We start from the raw sequence: 19319 nt of genomic DNA on the forward strand, positions 1-19319 counted from the left end.
CTGTTGGTGAGGAATGGTTAATTTTAATATAACAAAGTACAAAAAGTTCATTGGTAGAGTTTCAGGTTTCATATTTCCACTAACATTTAAGAAACTATCAACTGAGTTTAGTCTATTGTTAAACAGAAATCAGTTGAGTTTAGTCTATTGTTAAACAAAAAGTTCATTGGTAGAGTTTCAGGTTTCATATTTCCACTAACATTTAAGAAACTATCAATTGAGTTTAGTCTATTGTTAAACAGAAATATTCACAATTATGTGAAAAGTTTATTAAAATATTCCTCCTTTTCCTCATTATTTATCTGTGTGAGGCCAGGTTTTATTCATTTACATCAACCAAAATAGCACATTCTAATAGATTTAATTCAGAAGCAGTTATAAAAATACAGTCATCTTCCTTTAAGTCTGATATTAAATAAATTTGCAAAAATGTAAAACAATGTCACTCTTCTCACTCTATTTTTTGTTGTTTGGGAAAGCACAATAATTTTTATGAAAATGTATTATTTTAACAAAATCAATTTATTATTTTCATTTTAAAAATTAGGATTTAAAATTTTTTCCATTTCAATTTCTAATATGGTAAATAGTGATAGGTATAACCCAACTAAACCAAAATCTTTAGGATTCTCAAATGTCTAAGAGTGTAAAGGAGTCCTGAAACAAAAAAGTTAAACAACCTAGAAAAACACAAAGATATTAATCAGTATGTTAGCATTCATCGATTCAATTACCATCATGGCATCCCTAAAAGCCCATGGCATATAGTTACATCTCACTGAGCCACCACTTTGAAACTCCCACCCTGAACCAGGTACTTGTGAGCATGTAACTTTGTTAATCAACTCTTCAGGGCTGTATCCCAACACGGCTTTGCTGCACTTTTTGTGGCACCTCTGCTAAATCTCATTAGGTAGACCAAAGGGATCAGTTAACTTTTTCTTTATAACTTTTATTCATGATATTTTATAAGTTTGGTAATTTGCAAAGGTCTTGGACAAAGACCAGGGGCTTATCAATAATAATTTATTTATCTCTTGAAGAAACAAACAATATAATTGGTTATGGAGCACAGGCATCATAAGCAGAAAACAAGTTTATAAGTAAAGGGGGAAAACCTAGTGTGTGTTGCTTGCATCAGGAATTCATGTTACCATTTGGCAATATGAATTTGCTTAGCAGTGTGCAGTGTGCTTTTTTTTTTTTTTTTTTTGACAGGATTTTGCTCTGTCTGTACAGTGGCCCAATCTCGGCTCACTGCAACCTCCACCTCCAGAGTTCAATGATTTTCATGCCTCAGACTCCTGAGTAGCTGGGATTACAGGCACAAGCCACCATACCCAGCTAATACAGCTAATTTTTGTATTTTAGTAGACACAGAGTTTCACCATGTTGGCCAGACTGGTCTCAAACTCCTGACCTCAGGTGATCTGCCAACTTCAGCCTACCAAAGTGCTGGGATTATAGGCATGAGCCACTGCACCCAGCCACCCTTTTTAGTAAATACATTTTGCATGACCGTGTTTACAGCTATTTATCTAGTAAACCAACAGCTTACAGTTTTTTAAAGACTTAATGGACAGCATGGAATTATTCATGATGTCTGTGCCGTATCTTGAGCACCCACTGTATATCTGATATGGTACTGGGCTTTGGAAATGAAAAATAATGAGTTATCTTGGGGAATTTACAATGTAACATAGAAAGCTGTGTATAACTAAATTTGCACAATGAAATATAATTAATAATAGAAGAAGTATATTATCTGGCAGAGCAGAGTGGGGAAAAGTACCAGCAAAGACTTAGAATATCAGCTGTCCTCAATACTTGCACTTAGACTTGGATGAGAAACAGTTCCCTGCACAAGCAGATGACAGGGTTAGGTATGATAGGAGCCACGTAAGTAGGAGCCACTCAAAATCTGAGTTTGGTGTGGCTGGTGTGGAGGGTTGAGAGAATATGAAGAGAGGACCACAACTTGAATCACTGAGGGCCCTTTTTTGATTCTATTAGTGAAATCTTTAAAGAAATTGTATTGGTGACAGTAACAGAGAAATAAGGGCTTTGAGGATGAAAACATAGGCTTTAAAAAAAAAAAAAAAAACCTAAGAAAAAATAATAAAGTTCAGTATTCAGTGTCCTGCCTTAAACAAAGCATTTTAGGCATGCAAATAACCCATATATTCAGAGGTTCCTATAAAAAAATACAAACAAACACTGTCATATACACATGAGGCAAAAAAAAGATACTTTGTGAGTAGAAACTAATTGAGGTAAAAGAAAAACTTGTTTTAGAAGCTGAAGGCCCAGCTGCTGGCTTAATAAAACAAATTATGAGAATTTTATTTATGTGAAAATCCATCCTGTTGAAAAACCGAGTGTTTAAAGTTTTCTATAAACAGCAACAAGGTGTTCTACCAAAAAAATATATATATATATGAAAAGCACATTGAATACCTGCTTTGAGTATTTGACTTGGAGGAAAATAGCATCACTAGTTGAGTATACCTCTTTGATAGCAATATGTGTTAAAAGTCTAACAAGCTCACTCTACCCTTCCCTGAGAACATAAAGGAGTATCCTAACCTTAAGGGTTGTGAGACCTAGATATTTCTTACCAAAGAACTCCTGTGACTTTTCTTTGCAAATTTTAAATAGCAAACTGTTCTGTGGTGGCTTTAAGCCTTCCAGAACAAGCGTATTAGATATGTAGTTCCTTTTAATAAAAGTATTTGGAAATTCAATAAAGGCAATTATGATTTTTCTAGGACCTTTTCCAATTCTGTGATTATGTGAATGACTACCCAGAATTTCCATCAAACACTGATATACAACTTGCTATGGCTACAGTTTATTTTGGTGTGGAAATATGTTTGTTTTTCTGTTCTTATTTCTTCCTTCATACAAAAGTGTAATATCCCAGATATGTAGACATCTAGTTCTGCCATTCAGAGTAATTCTAATATGCTTTAATCTTATTAACTATCTGGAAGACTAATGCACAGTTGTAGCTGCATTTCTTTAAGTGAGTCTACCATATATTTGGGTTTATACCAGACTAAATTTGTGAACTATTATCCATTTAAAAAATGATTATTTACATAATTATTTGCCTTAATCTTCCTTTAAATAGCAAATGCTCACAATGCATTTTAAAATATTACCTACTTTATAAAAATCCATTCTGAATACAAATGGGGGAATACCTGTAGTGTTTATTGCATTGAGTTGTTGATTCTTTAGCCAATATGCGTTTATATTTTGTCTTGAAAGATGGATCCTATATTGTCAACATCAGTTCCAGTGTACTCTTTGAAAGTGGATAAGGAATATGAAGTGCGTGTGAGATCCAAACAACGAAACTCTGGAAATTATGGCGAGTTCAGTGAGGTGCTCTATGTAACACTTCCTCAGATGAACCAATTTACATGTGAAGAAGGTAAAAGAAATAAAAGATTAAAATAGCAGCTAACCTGGCTTTTGTCAATATAACAGCTGATTCAACCCTGCACTGTTAGTGTGTTGTCCAGATCAAAATATATTAGCATCAGATATCACGATGAGAGACCTTGAGCTCAATATCTGTAACAGATATTGTTCATTGCAAAAGCAGAAGGAAGATTTAGTTTCCAAATTTTTCATTCAGGAAGTGTCCGGGGGACAGATGGAAGTTTAGAGACAGGAATTCGGTGGCAATCTCCAGATGGTACAATTCAGATGATTCTTTTCTTTATATATTTTTATGTTCCTAAAATTTTCTGTAGTAAGTTTGTTTTGAATTTATAATCAGGAAAAAAAGCTGTTCTGATGATTAGGGAAGAAAGTATGTTTCTATATGGATGGATAGATACGTGGCATCTAAGAGGAAACCTAATATTGAGTCGGCATAGGTAGTCAACAGCAGCTGCGTAGAGTTTTAGAAAGTGGAGGTATGGCTTTTTCCTAGAGGAAAGGCTAATAAGTAGGGTGGCAGTCATACTCAAAGGAGACATGGAACATTTGAAAACCCTGTGTAGGAGAATCACAACAATGATTAAAGTTTTTTAAAATGGGACCTATGAATTTAGAATAAAAGAATTAAAACTTTTAGATACAGAAATAAAGAAAACTGATTAATAATGAGCAGAAAGTATAGAGTATTATAATTCTCAAATGGGAATTGACTCTATTCCATCTTCACTGAAAACAGAAGTTTACAGGGCTATATGTTTGTTAACGAGACAACCATAAGCTACATAGAAAATAAATTTATATTTCTGCATTTACTATACAGGTAGAATCTCATGATACTAAATAGCACTAGGATGAAAATTTCTGTAGCACCATTTTCTCTAAACTCTAGTTAACTGACTTCTTGTTTCCAAACTATTTGATATAATGCAATTCTGGTCTTAAAAGTATGATAGCTATACACCCTTAAGCTTAGTGTGGTGGCATTTAATTCACTTAACATATATTTTTTAAGCTGTCTTTTCCTCTGTTACTAACAAAAAAAAAACCTCTAACTTTATGTTATTTTCCTAAATATGTCACTGATATGAAATTATAGACACTACAAGACAAAAAATGATTTTTTCTCCCCCACCAATTATTTAAAATGCTTATATTATCTCCCTAGGGGATTTTAATAACTTATTAAATAAGAAAAGACTATTTCAGCATAAAGGCCTACATTTTAAATGGCAATGTTGGCCGGGCACGTTGGCTCAAGCCTGTAATCCCAGCACTTTGGGAGGCCGAGACGGGCCGATCACGAGGTCAAGAGATCGAGACCATCCTGGCTAACACGGTGAAACCCCGTCTCTACTAAAAAAAATACAAAAGACTAGCCGGGCGAGGTGGCGGGTACCTGTAGTCCCAGCTACTCGGGCGGCTGAGGCAGGAGAATGGCGTAAACCCGGGAGGCGGAGCTTGCAGTGAGCTGAGATCCGGCCACTGTGCTCCAGCCTGGGCGACAGAGCGAGACTCCGTCTCAATAAATAAATAAATAAATAAATAAATAAATAAATGGCAATGTTAAGATAAATTTCATCTGTCATTTTTATGAAAAAGTGGTTAGCCTCTGCCTCTGTGGTAAGAATACTGGGAACCAACTGCAAAGTAGCTGGCAGGTACTCAATCTTAAGGAATAAAATAGAAGTTTTACAAACAGGTTCCCCCAAGTCTCATACAAAGTATACTAAAACCTGAAGATGGGAGCTCAGTAGTGATCTTTCTGTCAGTTTTATGTATATAATATACATGATATATATTTATTATATTTTAATAATTTAGCTGTGAAATTCTTTGTGTCTAAGAAGTTTCTGTCATGATTTATCAATAAAAACTCTGCCTTCGTCTTTTTGATAAATCTTCAATCTGGAGGCTATGATAATCACCACACTTAAAAAAAAGTAGAAAAGAAACCAGATGGGCATTATTTAGGTAGTGTGTTAATAAGCAACACTTTTTTCCTAGAGCTGAAACCTTTATGATATTCCCTTGACATATAATATGCTTAAAGCAGATTGTTTGTTTTCATAAAACACACTGATTTTGAACTATATGGTGTTTCTTTATTTTGAAGTTTTTTTAATGTGAGGAGATTTGAAAAGTGGACAGAGAAGTTCATAAAACAGAAAAAAACTAAGTCATTGCATTCTGTTTCAGTGGTTATCAAGAGAAATCACTGACTTTATTAGATGAATACAAACTATAAATTTTTTGTGAAAAGAGAAAGGGAAATGTAAACTGTGCTTCAACTATTCGTAATTCTGAAAGCGAAATATTATTGTGTGTTTCAGATTTCTACTTTCCATGGCTCTTAATTATTATCTTTGGAATATTTGGGCTAACAGTGATGATATTTGTATTCTTATTTTCTAAACAGCAAAGGTAGGTGTGAAGTAGTATTCTTTGGTATTTTTTACCAGTTGTCTAGATTTCCATATGTGCTTCTATTTGTTATTTGATATTTTCTTTGTCAAATTATGAGTGGAAATTTTAGTTAACCTAGTAAACTTTTATCTCCAGTTATATGTTTACCATTTATATAAAACTCAATTTGTTGTATTTATCATAGACAACTTAGAGGTTTAGATTCTATCTGGAGACTTGTACAGGACATTAAGAGGCTTAGGCTGGTGACTATGCATACCTTGTGATGTGTACCTCTTTATCCAAGAGCTAGCTCTTCCCCTCAAGTCCTCAGCAAGTTTACCCATTCATTCCAGAACTTCAAAGTATCACTGAGCCTTTGGCTGAGTCTGATACAGTCCTTATATACAGACATTTTTTTTTTTTTTTCCTTAAGATGGAGTCTCACTCTGTTGCCCAGGCTGGAGTGCAATGGCACGATCTTGGCTCACTGCAGCCACTGCCCCCCAGGTTCAAGTGATTCTCCTGCCTCAGCCTCCCAAGTAGCTGGGATTACAGGCACCCACCACTATGCCTGGCTAATTTTTGTGTGTTTTTGGTAGAGACAGAGTTTTACCATGTTGGCCAGGCTAGTCTTGAACTCCTGATCTCAATACACAGGCAAAATTTAAGTGGCAAACTACCCAGGTAGATAGTTAAGTCTAATAAAACATTTTTTAGACTTCATATGATGGTGATTTCAAGTAAATTCAGGTTTAATTTAAATTATTTGGATATTTATGATTTTGTGTTTCACCTGCATTTATAAACACAGCTAAAATTCTTTATAAGTGTAAAGAGATTTCATTCCACTTTCTCTTGGAATCAAAAGTCTTGAGTTCCAGTTATCATTTTGTCATTGCTGTTTGACCTTGTTTGAGTCCCAGAATCTCTCCAGGCCTCCATATTCTTATGGTTAATATGAGGGTATGGGTTATATAATCTTTAAATTTTCCTTGAGCTGTGATATATGTTATTTATATTATTCTGTTTTTCTCCTGATAGAAACTCACTACACACTACAGGAAATTTTTTTAAACAAAATATGGGAAAAATGATTGGTACTGATTGCCAGTGTCCTACATTTAAGGTTGTTTTGTTTGTTTATTGTTTTCTTCTTTGTTTGTTTTGCTTTGCTTTGTTTTGTTTTTTTGAGATGGAGTCTTGCTCTGTCACCCAGGCTGGAGTCTGGAGAGTGTAGTAGCCCAGTCTCAGCTCACTGCAACCTCCACCTCCCAGGTTCAAGCGATTCTCCTGCCTCGGCCTCCTGAGTAGCTGGGATTACAGGCATGCGCCACCACGCCCAGCTAATTTTGTATTTTTAGATACAGTTTCGCCATGTTGGTCAGACTGGTCTCGAACTCCTGACCTCAGGTTATCCGCCCGCCTCAGCCTTCCAAAGTGCTGGGATTACAGGCATGAGTTACCGCGCCTGGCCCCATTTAAGGTATTTTTAAAGTCCCAATGGTTAACCTTGCTTCTTCTCCTAGAACTATGATGACCAAAACTCCCAGGTTGCCTAGAGCTCTCCTGGTTTTTAGCAATGCAAGTCCTGTGTGCCAGTAAATCCCTCAGTTCCAGGTAACCAAGGCAGTTGGTCTCCTTACCTAGAATTGAAAATAGGTTCTCCAGCTGAAGCCAAAAGGCATCTATAAATCAAAATGAGATCTATGTGAATAATTTTAAAATATTTTAATTTGTTTTGTAAGGTAGTATAGCATTTGTAAACTTCAAAATAGAATTTTCTTAGGAAGAAGAATTATTGGGACACTAGAGTTCTCGAGTGTCAAGCATGCTAAAAGTCTAACTGAATGCAGAAAGGCTTATTTTCAGTAGAGTTTTATGTCCAATTTTATAATATAAACCAATGGGAAAGTAAAATTCATTCTGCAGAATTCCATTTTGCACCTAACTTTCTGGCAACATTTCTATTTTCCAAAAAAGCAGGCATCATAAATCACAACACAATTTTCTGTTTTTTCAGGAAAATAAATAAATGTATTTTTAGAATTTTAATTTGTGTATTTAAGTAATGCCAACAAAAAAAGAACCAAATTATTCTGTTGATTAATTTCAGTTTATTAATCTATATATCTGGTGGGGAAATTTATACATAACTTCAGTAGATAAATTCACGAGGTATATAAAGTAATTAGCTCTTAGTATTAGTTGTGAATTTCTAGCCATTGTGAAGGCCAAGTCAATTTGTTATGTTGTTTAGTTATATTAGTTAACAATATTAGGAAGAAAAAATTATCCTCTCAAAAAGTAGGATTTTCAAGAAAACATATTACTTCTAATAGAGTGCTTTTTATAAATAATGAAATTCTTAACTATAATGGTTAGTCAAAATCACCAGATTCTACAATTGATTTGAAATCTTTATTGTTCTCCCAATTGTCCTGCACTGAATTGAATTTTCTGTAGGAAAGAATTAACATTTTTTCATTTGCCCAATAAAAACCCTTATCATTGTCTAAATTTGCATGTTCTACTGAAAGTGGTAAATAGTAGCAAATATTTGTCAGCAAGTATGGACAGAACATGTAGTTCCAACAATTAAATTGATACTGCAAAGAATGAGATTCTTCCTAGAACTGTAGGGCTGTAAAGTGGCTTCAGGTCCTACATGCCTTTGAAATTTTGTGAGTCCACAATTCATTATCCAACCCACTTCACCCTGCTTTAATCCAGTTAATTGAGTCAACTCTAGCAAAATTTATAATTTTATTTGTATCTGATACAAAATCACAAACTTAGTTTCAAGTCAGGCTATACTGGTTCCTACCACACAACCCACCCAGCCTTTGAGCTATTACCAATTGAGGAAAGAAATAACTGAATCAGCCTAAAATAGAACTTCCAAACCAATAGCCAAATTCAGCCTACAGATTCACATTTTATTTTATTTTAATTAGTTTTGATTTTAGAGTGAAGATTTTCCTACAAAGTGTTTGTAAAATAGAGAATTTTCACACAAAAATCCAGATTTGGGGGTTATCTTTTAAAAAATGAAAGATGTAGTGAAACTGAACAAGGCGGCATATGCTGCAGCAGACAACTAGCTGTCCTATTTGGGACTGGCACACATTCTTTAATTTTCCACCATCCTCATTCCTCCTAATGACTTTGCAACTGGCTTGCTTTATTCATCTGCATGACCTGCTTGGGCCCCTTAGATTTATGGTCTGCCACTGTGTCATAAGGTCACTACAACCCCTAGAAAACCACTAGCACATGCCTGAATGCATCATCCTGTTCAAAAAGGAGAAGCACACGTCACAAAGTCAAATATCAGCCATTTGGAAACCTTTGCTTCCTGTAATTAGAGTTATGTTCCATCTTTTTATGTTTTTGAGAATTTGAAATATCGATTTAGAGATGCAAAATCAAGAAAAAAAAAAAAAAACAGTAAAACAGCAGCATGACGCAAAGAACCTGGGTTTTGGTTTGGAGTCAGGTTCTCTGGGTTTGAGCCCCAACTGTACCAACCAGCAGTGCATGATTTGAACATGTTCCTTAATTTTCCAAGTTTTTGCACATATATATCATCTGCCTCCCTGAGTCATAAGGATTAAGTGAAATATTTAGTGCAGGGATCACAAACTTATTTCATGGAGTCAGAGTACATTTTTAGACTTTTCGAGCCATACAGTGTCTGTCACAACTACTCAACTCTGCCACTGTGGCATGAAAGTGGCCATAGACAATATGGAAATAAATGAAGATGCTTGTGTCCTCATAAAATTTTATCTACACAAACAGATGACAGGCCAGATTTGGCCCACAGACCTTAATTTAGTGACCCACAGTTTAGTGCAAAATATATCCCACAGCGTCTGATTTATCAGAAGCACTAAAAAATGAGAGTAGTTATTATTAATAATTTGTATTGCTTATTTCTATATCTGTAATTCATTAGTAACAATTTGCTTTAACATTTGCCCCACTGAGTAGTAGAGGCTACTTAATGCAATTTATAAAATGGAATTTTGCTTATTGCTTGGATTAGGTAAAATGGCAAGTAGAAATATTGAAAGAATGTATTCCTTATGGAATGGACTAGACTGACCATTCACACTGAGTGGAACAGCAACTGATATCCAAAAATCAGGTTACCACCTCTTCATGACAGTGTCATCTCTGAATAGTCAGCAGTTTTTTAAAAGATTAAATGAATTGTTTGGAATAATATCTGAGCCTTTTTTCAGTGCTATAATTTGATTTTAAAAACTAAACTCCAGGCCAGATACTATGGCTTATAGCATATAAATCCAGCACTTTGGGAGGATAGGGCAGGAGGATTGCCCTGAGGCCAGGAGTTCCAGACAGTTCAGGCAGTGACTAGAGCAAGACTCCATTACAAATAATGAAACAATAAAAATTAGCCTACCCTGTAGTCCTAGCTACTTACGAGGCTGAGGCAGGAATATCACTTGGCCCAGGAGTTTGAGGCTGCAGTGAATTATGATTGCACTACTGGACTCCAACATGGGTGATAAATTAAGATCATGTCTCAAAAAGTTTAAAAAAAATTAAAATCACCATAAACTCCAATTACACTATTAATTGTACAAAATAGATACATGATTTATTCATTTTTATGACCAAAAATTAATTTAAAGATTTGGAACAGAAAATGTAAATGCATCCTAGAATTGTGTCTATAAACCCATACTGATTAGTTAGAGATAGTTCAAATTTAGTCTGTCCCATCTGAAATGAATCGTGCAGTAAAACCCTGTTTAATAAGATCATCTTAGATAATTTCATAATTAATATGAACTATATAGCTAACCTACCCAAGTCTACCCTTTTTCAAGAGTGCAAGTAATCTTGGCTCCATGTGTATTGATTCTTTTTTCGTTCTTTCTTTTCTGTACAAATTACTGATGAGATGTACACTGGAATTGCCTTATAGCTGACATGGAAATCAGCTTCAGATGAAATTAAATTTCTTACTTTCAAATACTAAATCTGGCTGAAAATAAAAAGCATTAAGAAAAAAAGGGGCCGGGCGCGGTGGCTCAAGCCTGTAATCCCAGCACTTTGGGAGGCCGAGACGGGCGGATCACGAGGTCAGGAGATCGAGACCATCCTGGCTAACACGGTGAAACCCCGTCTCTACTAAAAATACAAAAAACTAGCTGGACGAGGTGGCGGGCGCCTGTAGTCCCAGCTGCTGAGAATGGCGTGAACCCGGGAGGCGGAGCTTGCAGTGAGCTGAGATCCGGCCACTGCACTCCAGTCCGGGCGACAGAGCGAGACACCGCCTCAAAAAAAAAAAAAAAAAAAAAAAAGAAAAAGAAAAAAAGGATTGTGGGAAAAACACATTTTCTTTTAATAGACTTCAGATGAGGCCTTTTGGGTTTTTTAATTGTTGTTCTTTTTTTCCTTCTACAATTTTTCTTTCTCATTTACTGTCTAATATTTTCTTCTGTTTCTCATACTCCAATTATATAAAGTACCAGAATATTTGGAAAAGTAATAGTATTGCCAATATTTTATTTCTATCTTTTGCTATAATTGAGAATATGTAGCTTTTAAGATGTCAAAACCAAAATTTTATATGTTTTCAAGGATTAAAATGCTGATTCTGCCCCCAGTTCCAGTTCCAAAGATTAAAGGAATTGATCCAGATCTCCTCAAGGTAATTAGTAATTTTATCTAAATTGTGGCTAGTACTAATTAACACCTGAAGAATCCTGTCATATGTTTAAAGTTTTCTGTAAGCTATATATATCACATTCAATTTTCTTGTATCTCGTCTCCTGGAGAAAATTTTTTAAAATATTCTCTCTCTTAAAAATAAGAAAATGTCATATGTATAAAAAGTTATGCAGTAATTTATGTTTTGTTATATGTTTTGTTACTGTTGTTCTTATTGTAACCATAATCTCTGAACATCATTTGCTAATTCATTTAATTATTATGAGTTTCTTTTCATAGATCTTCATTTTCTTTCTATTTTCTAGGAAGGAAAATTAGAGGAGGTGAACACAATTTTAGCCATTCATGATAGCTATAAACCCGAATTCCACAGTGATGACTCTTGGGTTGAATTTATTGAGCTAGATATTGATGAGCCAGATGAAAAGAATGAGGGATCAGACACAGACAGACTTCTAAGCAGTGACCATCAGAAATCACATAGTAACCTAGGGGTGAAGGATGGCGACTCTGGACGTACCAGCTGTTATGAACCTGACATTCTGGAGACTGATTTCAATGCCAATGACATACATGAGGGTACCTCAGAGGTTGCTCAGCCACAGAGGTTAAAAGGGGAAACAGATCTCTTATGCCTTGACCAGAAGAATCAAAATAAGTCACCTTATCATGATGCTTGCCCTGCTACTCAGCAGCCCAGTGTTATCCAAGCAGAGAAAAACAAACCACAACCACTTCCTACTGATGGAGCTGAGTCAACTCATCAAGCTGCCCATATTCAGCTAAGCAATCCAAGTTCACTGGCAAACATCGACTTTTATGCCCAGGTGAGCGACATTACACCAGCAGGTAGTGTGGTCCTTTCCCCAGGCCAAAAGAATAAGGCAGGGATGTCCCAGTGTGACATGCACCTGGAAATGGTCTCACTCTGCCAAGAAAACTTCATTATGGACAATGCCTACTTCTGTGAGGCAGATGCCAAAAAGTGCATCCCTGTGGCTCCTCACATCAAGGTTGAATCACACATAGAGCCAAGCTTTAACCAAGAGGACATTTACATCACCACCGAAAGCCTTACTACTACTGCTGGGAGGCCTGGGACAACAGAACATATTCCAGGTTCTGAGATGCCTGTCCCAGACTATACCTCCATTCATATAGTACAGTCCCCACAGGGCCTCATACTCAATGCGACTGCCTTGCCCTTGCCTGACAAAGAGTTTCTCTCATCGTGTGGCTATGTGAGCACAGACCAACTGAACAAAATCATGCCTTAGCCTTTCTTTGATTTCCCAAGAGCTACGTATTTAATGGCAAAGAATTGGCTGGGGCAATAACGTTTAAACCAAAACAATGTTTAAACCTTTTTTGCAGGGGTGACAGGGTGGGATATGGATTCTAAAATGCCTTTTCCCGAAATGCTGAAATATGATGTTAAAAAAATAAGAAGAATGCTCAATCAGATAGATATTTCTATTGTGCAATGTAAATATTTTAAAGAATTGTGTCAGACTGTTTAGTAGCAGTGATTGTCTTATTATTGTGGGTGTTAATTTTTGATACTAAGCATTGAATGGCTATGTTTTTAATGTGTAGTAAATCACGCTTTTTGAAAAAGCGAAAAAATCAGGTGGCTTTTGCAGTTCAGGAAAATTGAATGCAAACCATAGCACAGGCTAATTTTTTGTTGTTTCTTAAATAAAAAACTTTTTTATTTAAAAAATTAAATTAAAACTAGAGGTGAGAAAATTAAACTGTAAGCAAGAAGGCAAAAATAGTTTGGATATGTAAAACATTTATTTTGACATAAAATTGATAAAGATATTTTTAATAATTTAGATTTCAAGCATGGCTATTTTATATTACATTACACACTGTGTACTGCAGTTGGTGTGACCCCTCTAAGGAGTGTAGCAACTACAGTCTAAAGCTGGTTTAATGTTTTGGCCAATGCACATAAAGAAAAACAAACTAGTTTTTTACAAAGCCCTTTTGTACCTCCCCAGACTCCTTCAACAATTCTAAAATGATTGTAGTAATCTGCATTATTGGAACATAATTTTTTTTTAAACAAATATTTTTTTAGCAAATTTTTAAACAAATATTTGTTAATTTAGAAAACTTTAAAGTGTTTGCACGGATCAACTTACTGGGCACCAAAAGAAGTAAAAGCAAAAAAAGAAAACCTTTCTTCACCAAATCTTGGTTCATGCCAAAAAAATACATGCTAAGAGAAGTAGAAATCATAGCTGGTTCATACTGACCAAGATGCTTAAGTGCTGCAGTTGCACATGGAGTGAATTTTTTAGTGTGTGCAGATGGTGAGAGATAAGATCTATAGCCTCTGCAGCGGAATCTGTTCACACCCAACTTGGTTTTGTTACATAATTATCCAGGAAGGGAATAAGGTACAAGAAGCATTTTGTAAGCTGAAGCAAATCAAATGAAATTAACTGGATAATCAAGCAAAGAGTTCAAGAAATAGGTTTTTGTTTCACAGCCTATAACCAGACACATACTCATTTTTCATGGTAATGAACAGAACATAGAAGAAACAAGGTTTTCAGTCCCCACAGATAACTGAAAATTATTTAAACCTCTAAAAGAAACTTTCTTTCTCACTAAATCTTTTATAGGATTTATTTAAAATAGCAAAAGAAGAAGTTTCATCATTTTTTACTTCCTCTCTGAGTGGATTGGCCTCAAAGCAAGCATTCAGAAGAAAAAGAAGGGACCTCAATAATTTAGAAATTATTTTGCAATCTCTTAATATCCTAAACATCAGTTGTTGTTGTTGTTGTTGTTGTTGTTGTTGTTGAGATGGAGTCTCACTCTGTCTCCAGGCTAGAGTACAGTGGCGTGATCTTGGCTCACTGCAATCTCCACCTCCCCCAGGTTCAAGCGATTCCCCTGCCTCAGCCTCCTGAGTAGCTGGGACTACAGGTACTCACCACCACGCCAGTCTAATTTTTTTGTATGTTAGCAGAGATGGGGTTTCACTATGTTGGCCAGGATGGTCTCAATCTCCTGACCTCATGATCTGCCCAACTTGGCCTCCAACAGTGCTGGGATTACAAGCGTGAGCCACCGTGCCCAGCCCTAAACATCATTCTTAAGAGCATTGGGATATTTCCTGAAAAGGTTTATGAAAAAGAAGAATCTCATCTCAGTGAAGAATACTTCTCATTTTTAAAAAAAGCTTAAAACTTTGAAGTTAGCTTTAACTTAAATAGTATTTCCCATTTATCGCAGACCTTTTTTAGGAAGCAAGCTTAATGCCTGATAATTTTGAATTCCCTTTCTTGAAGGAAGGACTATGAAAAACTAGAATTGAGTGTTTAAAGTTCAACATGTTATTTGTAATAGATGTTTAATAGATGTTCTGCTACATTGCTGCTATGGTTTTCTCCAAGAGCTATATAATTTAGTTTCATATAAAGTATCATCAGTGTAGAACCTAATTCAATTCAAAGCTGTGTGTTTGGAAGACTATCTTACTATTTCACAACAGCCTGACAACATTTCTATAGCCAAAAATAGCTAAATACCTCAATCAGTCTCAGAATGTCATTTTGGTACTTTGGTGGCCACACAAGCCATTATTCACTAGTATGACTAGTTGTGTCTGGCAGTTTATATTTAACTCTCTTTATGTCTGTGGATTTTTTCCTTCAAAGTTTAATAAATTTATTTTCTTGGATTCCTGATAGTGTGCTTCTGTTATCAGACACCAACATAAAAATGATCTAAACCACTCTATATAGTGTGAATTATCATTGTAAGGAGAGCTTAGCACCACTGGATCAAATACATCAGCACTGGGTATGGAGATTTTTATGGGCTGGGATATAGAGAGGGAAACATAAACCCCTTCCCTTATTTTTTGAGGAGACAAAAGCCCAACTCAGAAATATCCTACTGGCTTGGCCCTCCCCTTAGGCTGTGACTCCCCATGAGCAAAGGTTCATAGAGTCGTGTATTCGATGCATCATAGAAAATAAATGACATGGGTGTGGGGTGAGGGAGAGTGACACGTGAGCATTATCTTTATATTTCCAGCTTGAGCATGTTGTCTGGAAGGAAGAAAAGCAGCTCTTCGTCTGCCATTCACCCATTGGCCTAACTCAGTTTATTGGACTAGCTGCTTGTTATCATGGGAATCAGCTAATAAGTCAGGCTTGGGAGAAAGGCTGATTAGGTAGGTTGTGTAGGAGCTTGAGAGAGCCATGAAGTATAGATTCCTACAGCAGGAGGCAGGCTGCAGGTGAGGTGGCTACTGAACCTGAGGCTCCTGAGCAGGCACTGGATTCTGAAATGTAGGAATCTGGTGATGACATTGATAAATCTACTAAACAATGAGGTATTACTACAGCAAGTCAAATGCAAAGTGCCACAACTTTCTATAATACTTGAGGGTTATATTAAAAAAAAAAATTGTCTTCTTCTGCTGCCTTCTGCCCTGAGAGCAGTCATTACCTGAAAGAACCATGGAGTGAAGCCTCAGGGATTCTTCATATGGATGCTTTAAGGTATGAGGAGTTTAGGGAAAAGGAAGCCTGCCTACTTCCATGGATTGAAATAACACAGTTCTATTTCAGAAGATTAATGATGTGTTGAAAATGGCTACACACGTTTCAGCATTTCAATTTCTCAAAGTTTCTAACACTTTATTCAAGTGCTATAATATTTACATATTTACATATTTTTATACCAAAATATGTCTTTTTATGTGCTTGTTATGTGGGTAAGAAATAGTGACCAGAAAAACCAGAAGTTACTTAAATATAAACTTTTTAGTTTGGAATCCAAGATCCCACATAATTTGCCCCAGTCTCCTTTGACAGTTTAGAATTTAAGACCTAGATGTAAATGTGTCTGGAATTGGTGGCTTCTTGGTCTCACTGACTTCAAGAATGAAGCTGCGGACCCTTGTGGTGTTACAGTTCTTAAAGATGGTGTGTCCAGAGTTTGTTCCTTCAGCTGTTCAGATGTGTCCAGAGTTTCTTCCTTTTGGTGGGTTCATGGTCTCTCTGGCTTCAGGAGTTGAGCTGCAGATCTTCACAGTGAATGTTACAGTTCATAAAGGTGGTGCCAACCCAAAGAGTGAGCAGCAGCAAGATTTATTGAGAAGAGTGAAAGAACAAAGCCTCCACATCATGGATGGGGACCCAAGTGAGCAGACTGACACTGCTGCAGCCTGCTTTCATTCCCTTCTCTGACCCCAAGCACATTCTGCTGATTGGCCATTTTACAGAGAGCTGATTGGTCTGTTTTGACAGAGTGCTGATTGGTGCATTTACAATCCCTGAGCTAGACACAGAGTGCTGATTGGTGCATTTACAATCCTCTAGCTAGACATGAAAGTTCTCCAAGTCCCCACCAGATTAGCTATACACAGAGTGCTGATTGGTGCATCCACAAACCCTGAGCTAGACACAGAGTGCTGATCTGTGCATTTCCAATCCTCTAGCTAGACATGAAAGTTCTCTAAGTTCCCACCTGACTCAGGAGCCCAGCTGGCTTTGCCTAGTGGATCCCACACCATGGCCACAGGTGGAGCTACCCGTCAGTCCCGCACTGCCAGCCCACACTCAGCCCTTGGGCGGTGGATGGGACAGGGGAGAGGGGAGCAGGGGGCAGCACCCGTCTGGGAGGCTTGGGCCCCGGGGCAGCCCACCACGGGGTGCTCGGGCATGGCGGGCTGCAAGTCCCCAGCCCTGCCCCACGGGGAGGCAGCTGAGGTCCGGTGAGAATTCGAGCTAGGCGCAGGCCAGCCGGCAGTGCTGGGGGACTGGGCGTCCCCTCCACAGCTGCTGGCTGAGCACTAAGCCCCTCACTGCCTGGGCTGGTGGTGCCAGTGGGCTACTCTGAGTGCGGGCCGCCCAGCCTGCGCCCAGCCATAACTCATACTGGCCCGCAAGCACCCCGAGCAGCCCTGGTTCCCACCTAGGCCTCTCTCTCCATGCCTACGGCTCCAACCTCGGCCAGCCCAGAGTGGGGCTCCCACAGTGCAGCGGCTCAAGCAGAGCCAGAGTGGACGCAGAGGCGGAGGAGGTGCCGAGAGCGAGCCAGGGCTGCTTGCACGTTATCACCTCTCATAAAGGGCACAGCTTCTAAATAAGAATTTGATGTTTGGTTAACATTCAATTTCTGTTGCTGTGGAAATCTAATGAGCATATGATGTCAGCTATGTTACATAGGAAATATTGCTCATGGTTTAAATGATCCCTGACTGATAAATGACTTCTGGATAGGGAGAAACTATAAACACCTGGAGATAAGTTACACTTTGGACTTGAGAGTAGTGACTTTTGTAATTAAGCATTTCCCCTATAGAAATACTGGAAGCTATGTGTCTGGAGTTGTAACAGGAGTGACTGGCTCCAGTTAGGCATAGAGCTTCCAAGCCTGGGAGACTCCTTTACCTGCCCAATACCTTCCCTGAATCTGAGCTGTCACCTGTAGGAAGAGAGGAAGGAAAAGACCTGCTGGATAGCTATATAAACAGCTGTTTAGACTGCTTCGTGCACTGTTATCCTTACTGTGACTCTAAAGCAGAAAGCCTGATGCTGTATCCCTTCTGTCCTACATCCCTCTGGGTAGACTGGAACCAAGTATGGTGAATCTGGGGAATCTTTGGTTGAGCCTAAGAAGATCCCCTTGGATATGTAGCAAAAGACACTTGCCATTTCTTGAACAAAGTTTGTGCTTTCCCCTCTCTGTGTTCTTGGTCATGCCTCCTCCTTCAACTGAAAAGCTCCCACTTACCAACCCTGCCTGTCAAGATTCCCTTCATCCTTCATGGCCCAGCTCAAATGCCTCCTTCATGAACTCTCCTCTGATTGCCATCATCCAGTCAGTGATCATTTCTTCTGAACCATGTTTAATGGTGTTTATCATACTACTTTGGTAGGTCACCTAACAAACGGCTAGAATAGATTTGCCAGTATGTACACTGGGGAATATCTATCTCCAAAATGTCCTTGAATGGATAATTTTGTGGTCAAATAAATTTGGAAAATATCTCATACTACACTCCCCTCTGGGAGAGTCGTAGTACATTTTGACATTTTAAGCTTCTACAGTTTAAACAAATCTATTTAAATTTAACACATTTTTCCTAATTAATAATGAGAAATAGTGAAAGAATACCCAGTATTATATTATTAACACTTAGGAAAAACTGTGTAAGGAGAGGAACACAACTGGCACAAAATAAAGTTATATTAAATTTCAGATGAATGTGAATTTGAACAAAACCTTTTATATGATGTCATTAAATTTTTATTCTCAATAAAACTTCCTAAAAATTAAATGCAAAGGAGCAGCATGATTAAAATAAACACTGATTCTTCTCAACTCAACTCAGATATGACATTTTTCTGAAAGTCTGGACATCTTAGAGCATTCATTATCTTCTCTATGACAGTGATTTTTATGTTTGCTGAAACAGATTTTAACTTTTTCCCTTTTTCAGTCCAAAGAATGACTGACATATGGAATGTACCAATATTAACAAATTCTGACTCTTATTTAGGACACCCATTTTTCTATGAAATCTGAGCTTATAACACTAAGAAATGCTTATATCACTTATCGTAAGGAGGGGCATATGTTGCTGTGAAACTGCAGAATAATATTTATCTGTTATTGTCTGAACAAAAATAACTCACACCTAATGCTGCCTGCTAAGTTAAAAAAAAAAAAAAAAACTTCGAATATAACAGATTTTTTCACAGTAGTCCCAGAAAGCA

The 19319-nt window shown here is 37.2% G+C and overlaps 1 protein-coding gene across 2 annotated transcripts in view; it reads left to right on the forward strand.

Annotated features, from left to right (window-relative positions):
• GHR (growth hormone receptor) overlaps window positions 1-15265 on the forward strand; it is a 337885-nt gene extending 322620 nt beyond the window's left edge. For both annotated transcript variants that reach the window (XM_033179464.1, XM_033179465.1), the window contains exons 7-10: window positions 3274-3439; window positions 5784-5874; window positions 11476-11545; window positions 11871-15265. In XM_033179464.1, the coding sequence (XP_033035355.1) occupies window positions 3274-3439; window positions 5784-5874; window positions 11476-11545; window positions 11871-12842 (1299 nt within the window). In that variant the 3' untranslated portion in view covers window positions 12843-15265. The remainder of the gene's footprint in view (window positions 1-3273; window positions 3440-5783; window positions 5875-11475; window positions 11546-11870) is intronic.
• The last annotated feature ends 4054 nt before the right edge of the window (window positions 15266-19319 follow it).

Source organism: Trachypithecus francoisi, unplaced genomic scaffold, assembly GCF_009764315.1.
Source record: "Trachypithecus francoisi isolate TF-2019V2 unplaced genomic scaffold, Tfra_2.0 Lachesis_group2, whole genome shotgun sequence".
Lineage (NCBI taxonomy): Eukaryota > Metazoa > Chordata > Mammalia > Primates > Cercopithecidae > Trachypithecus > Trachypithecus francoisi.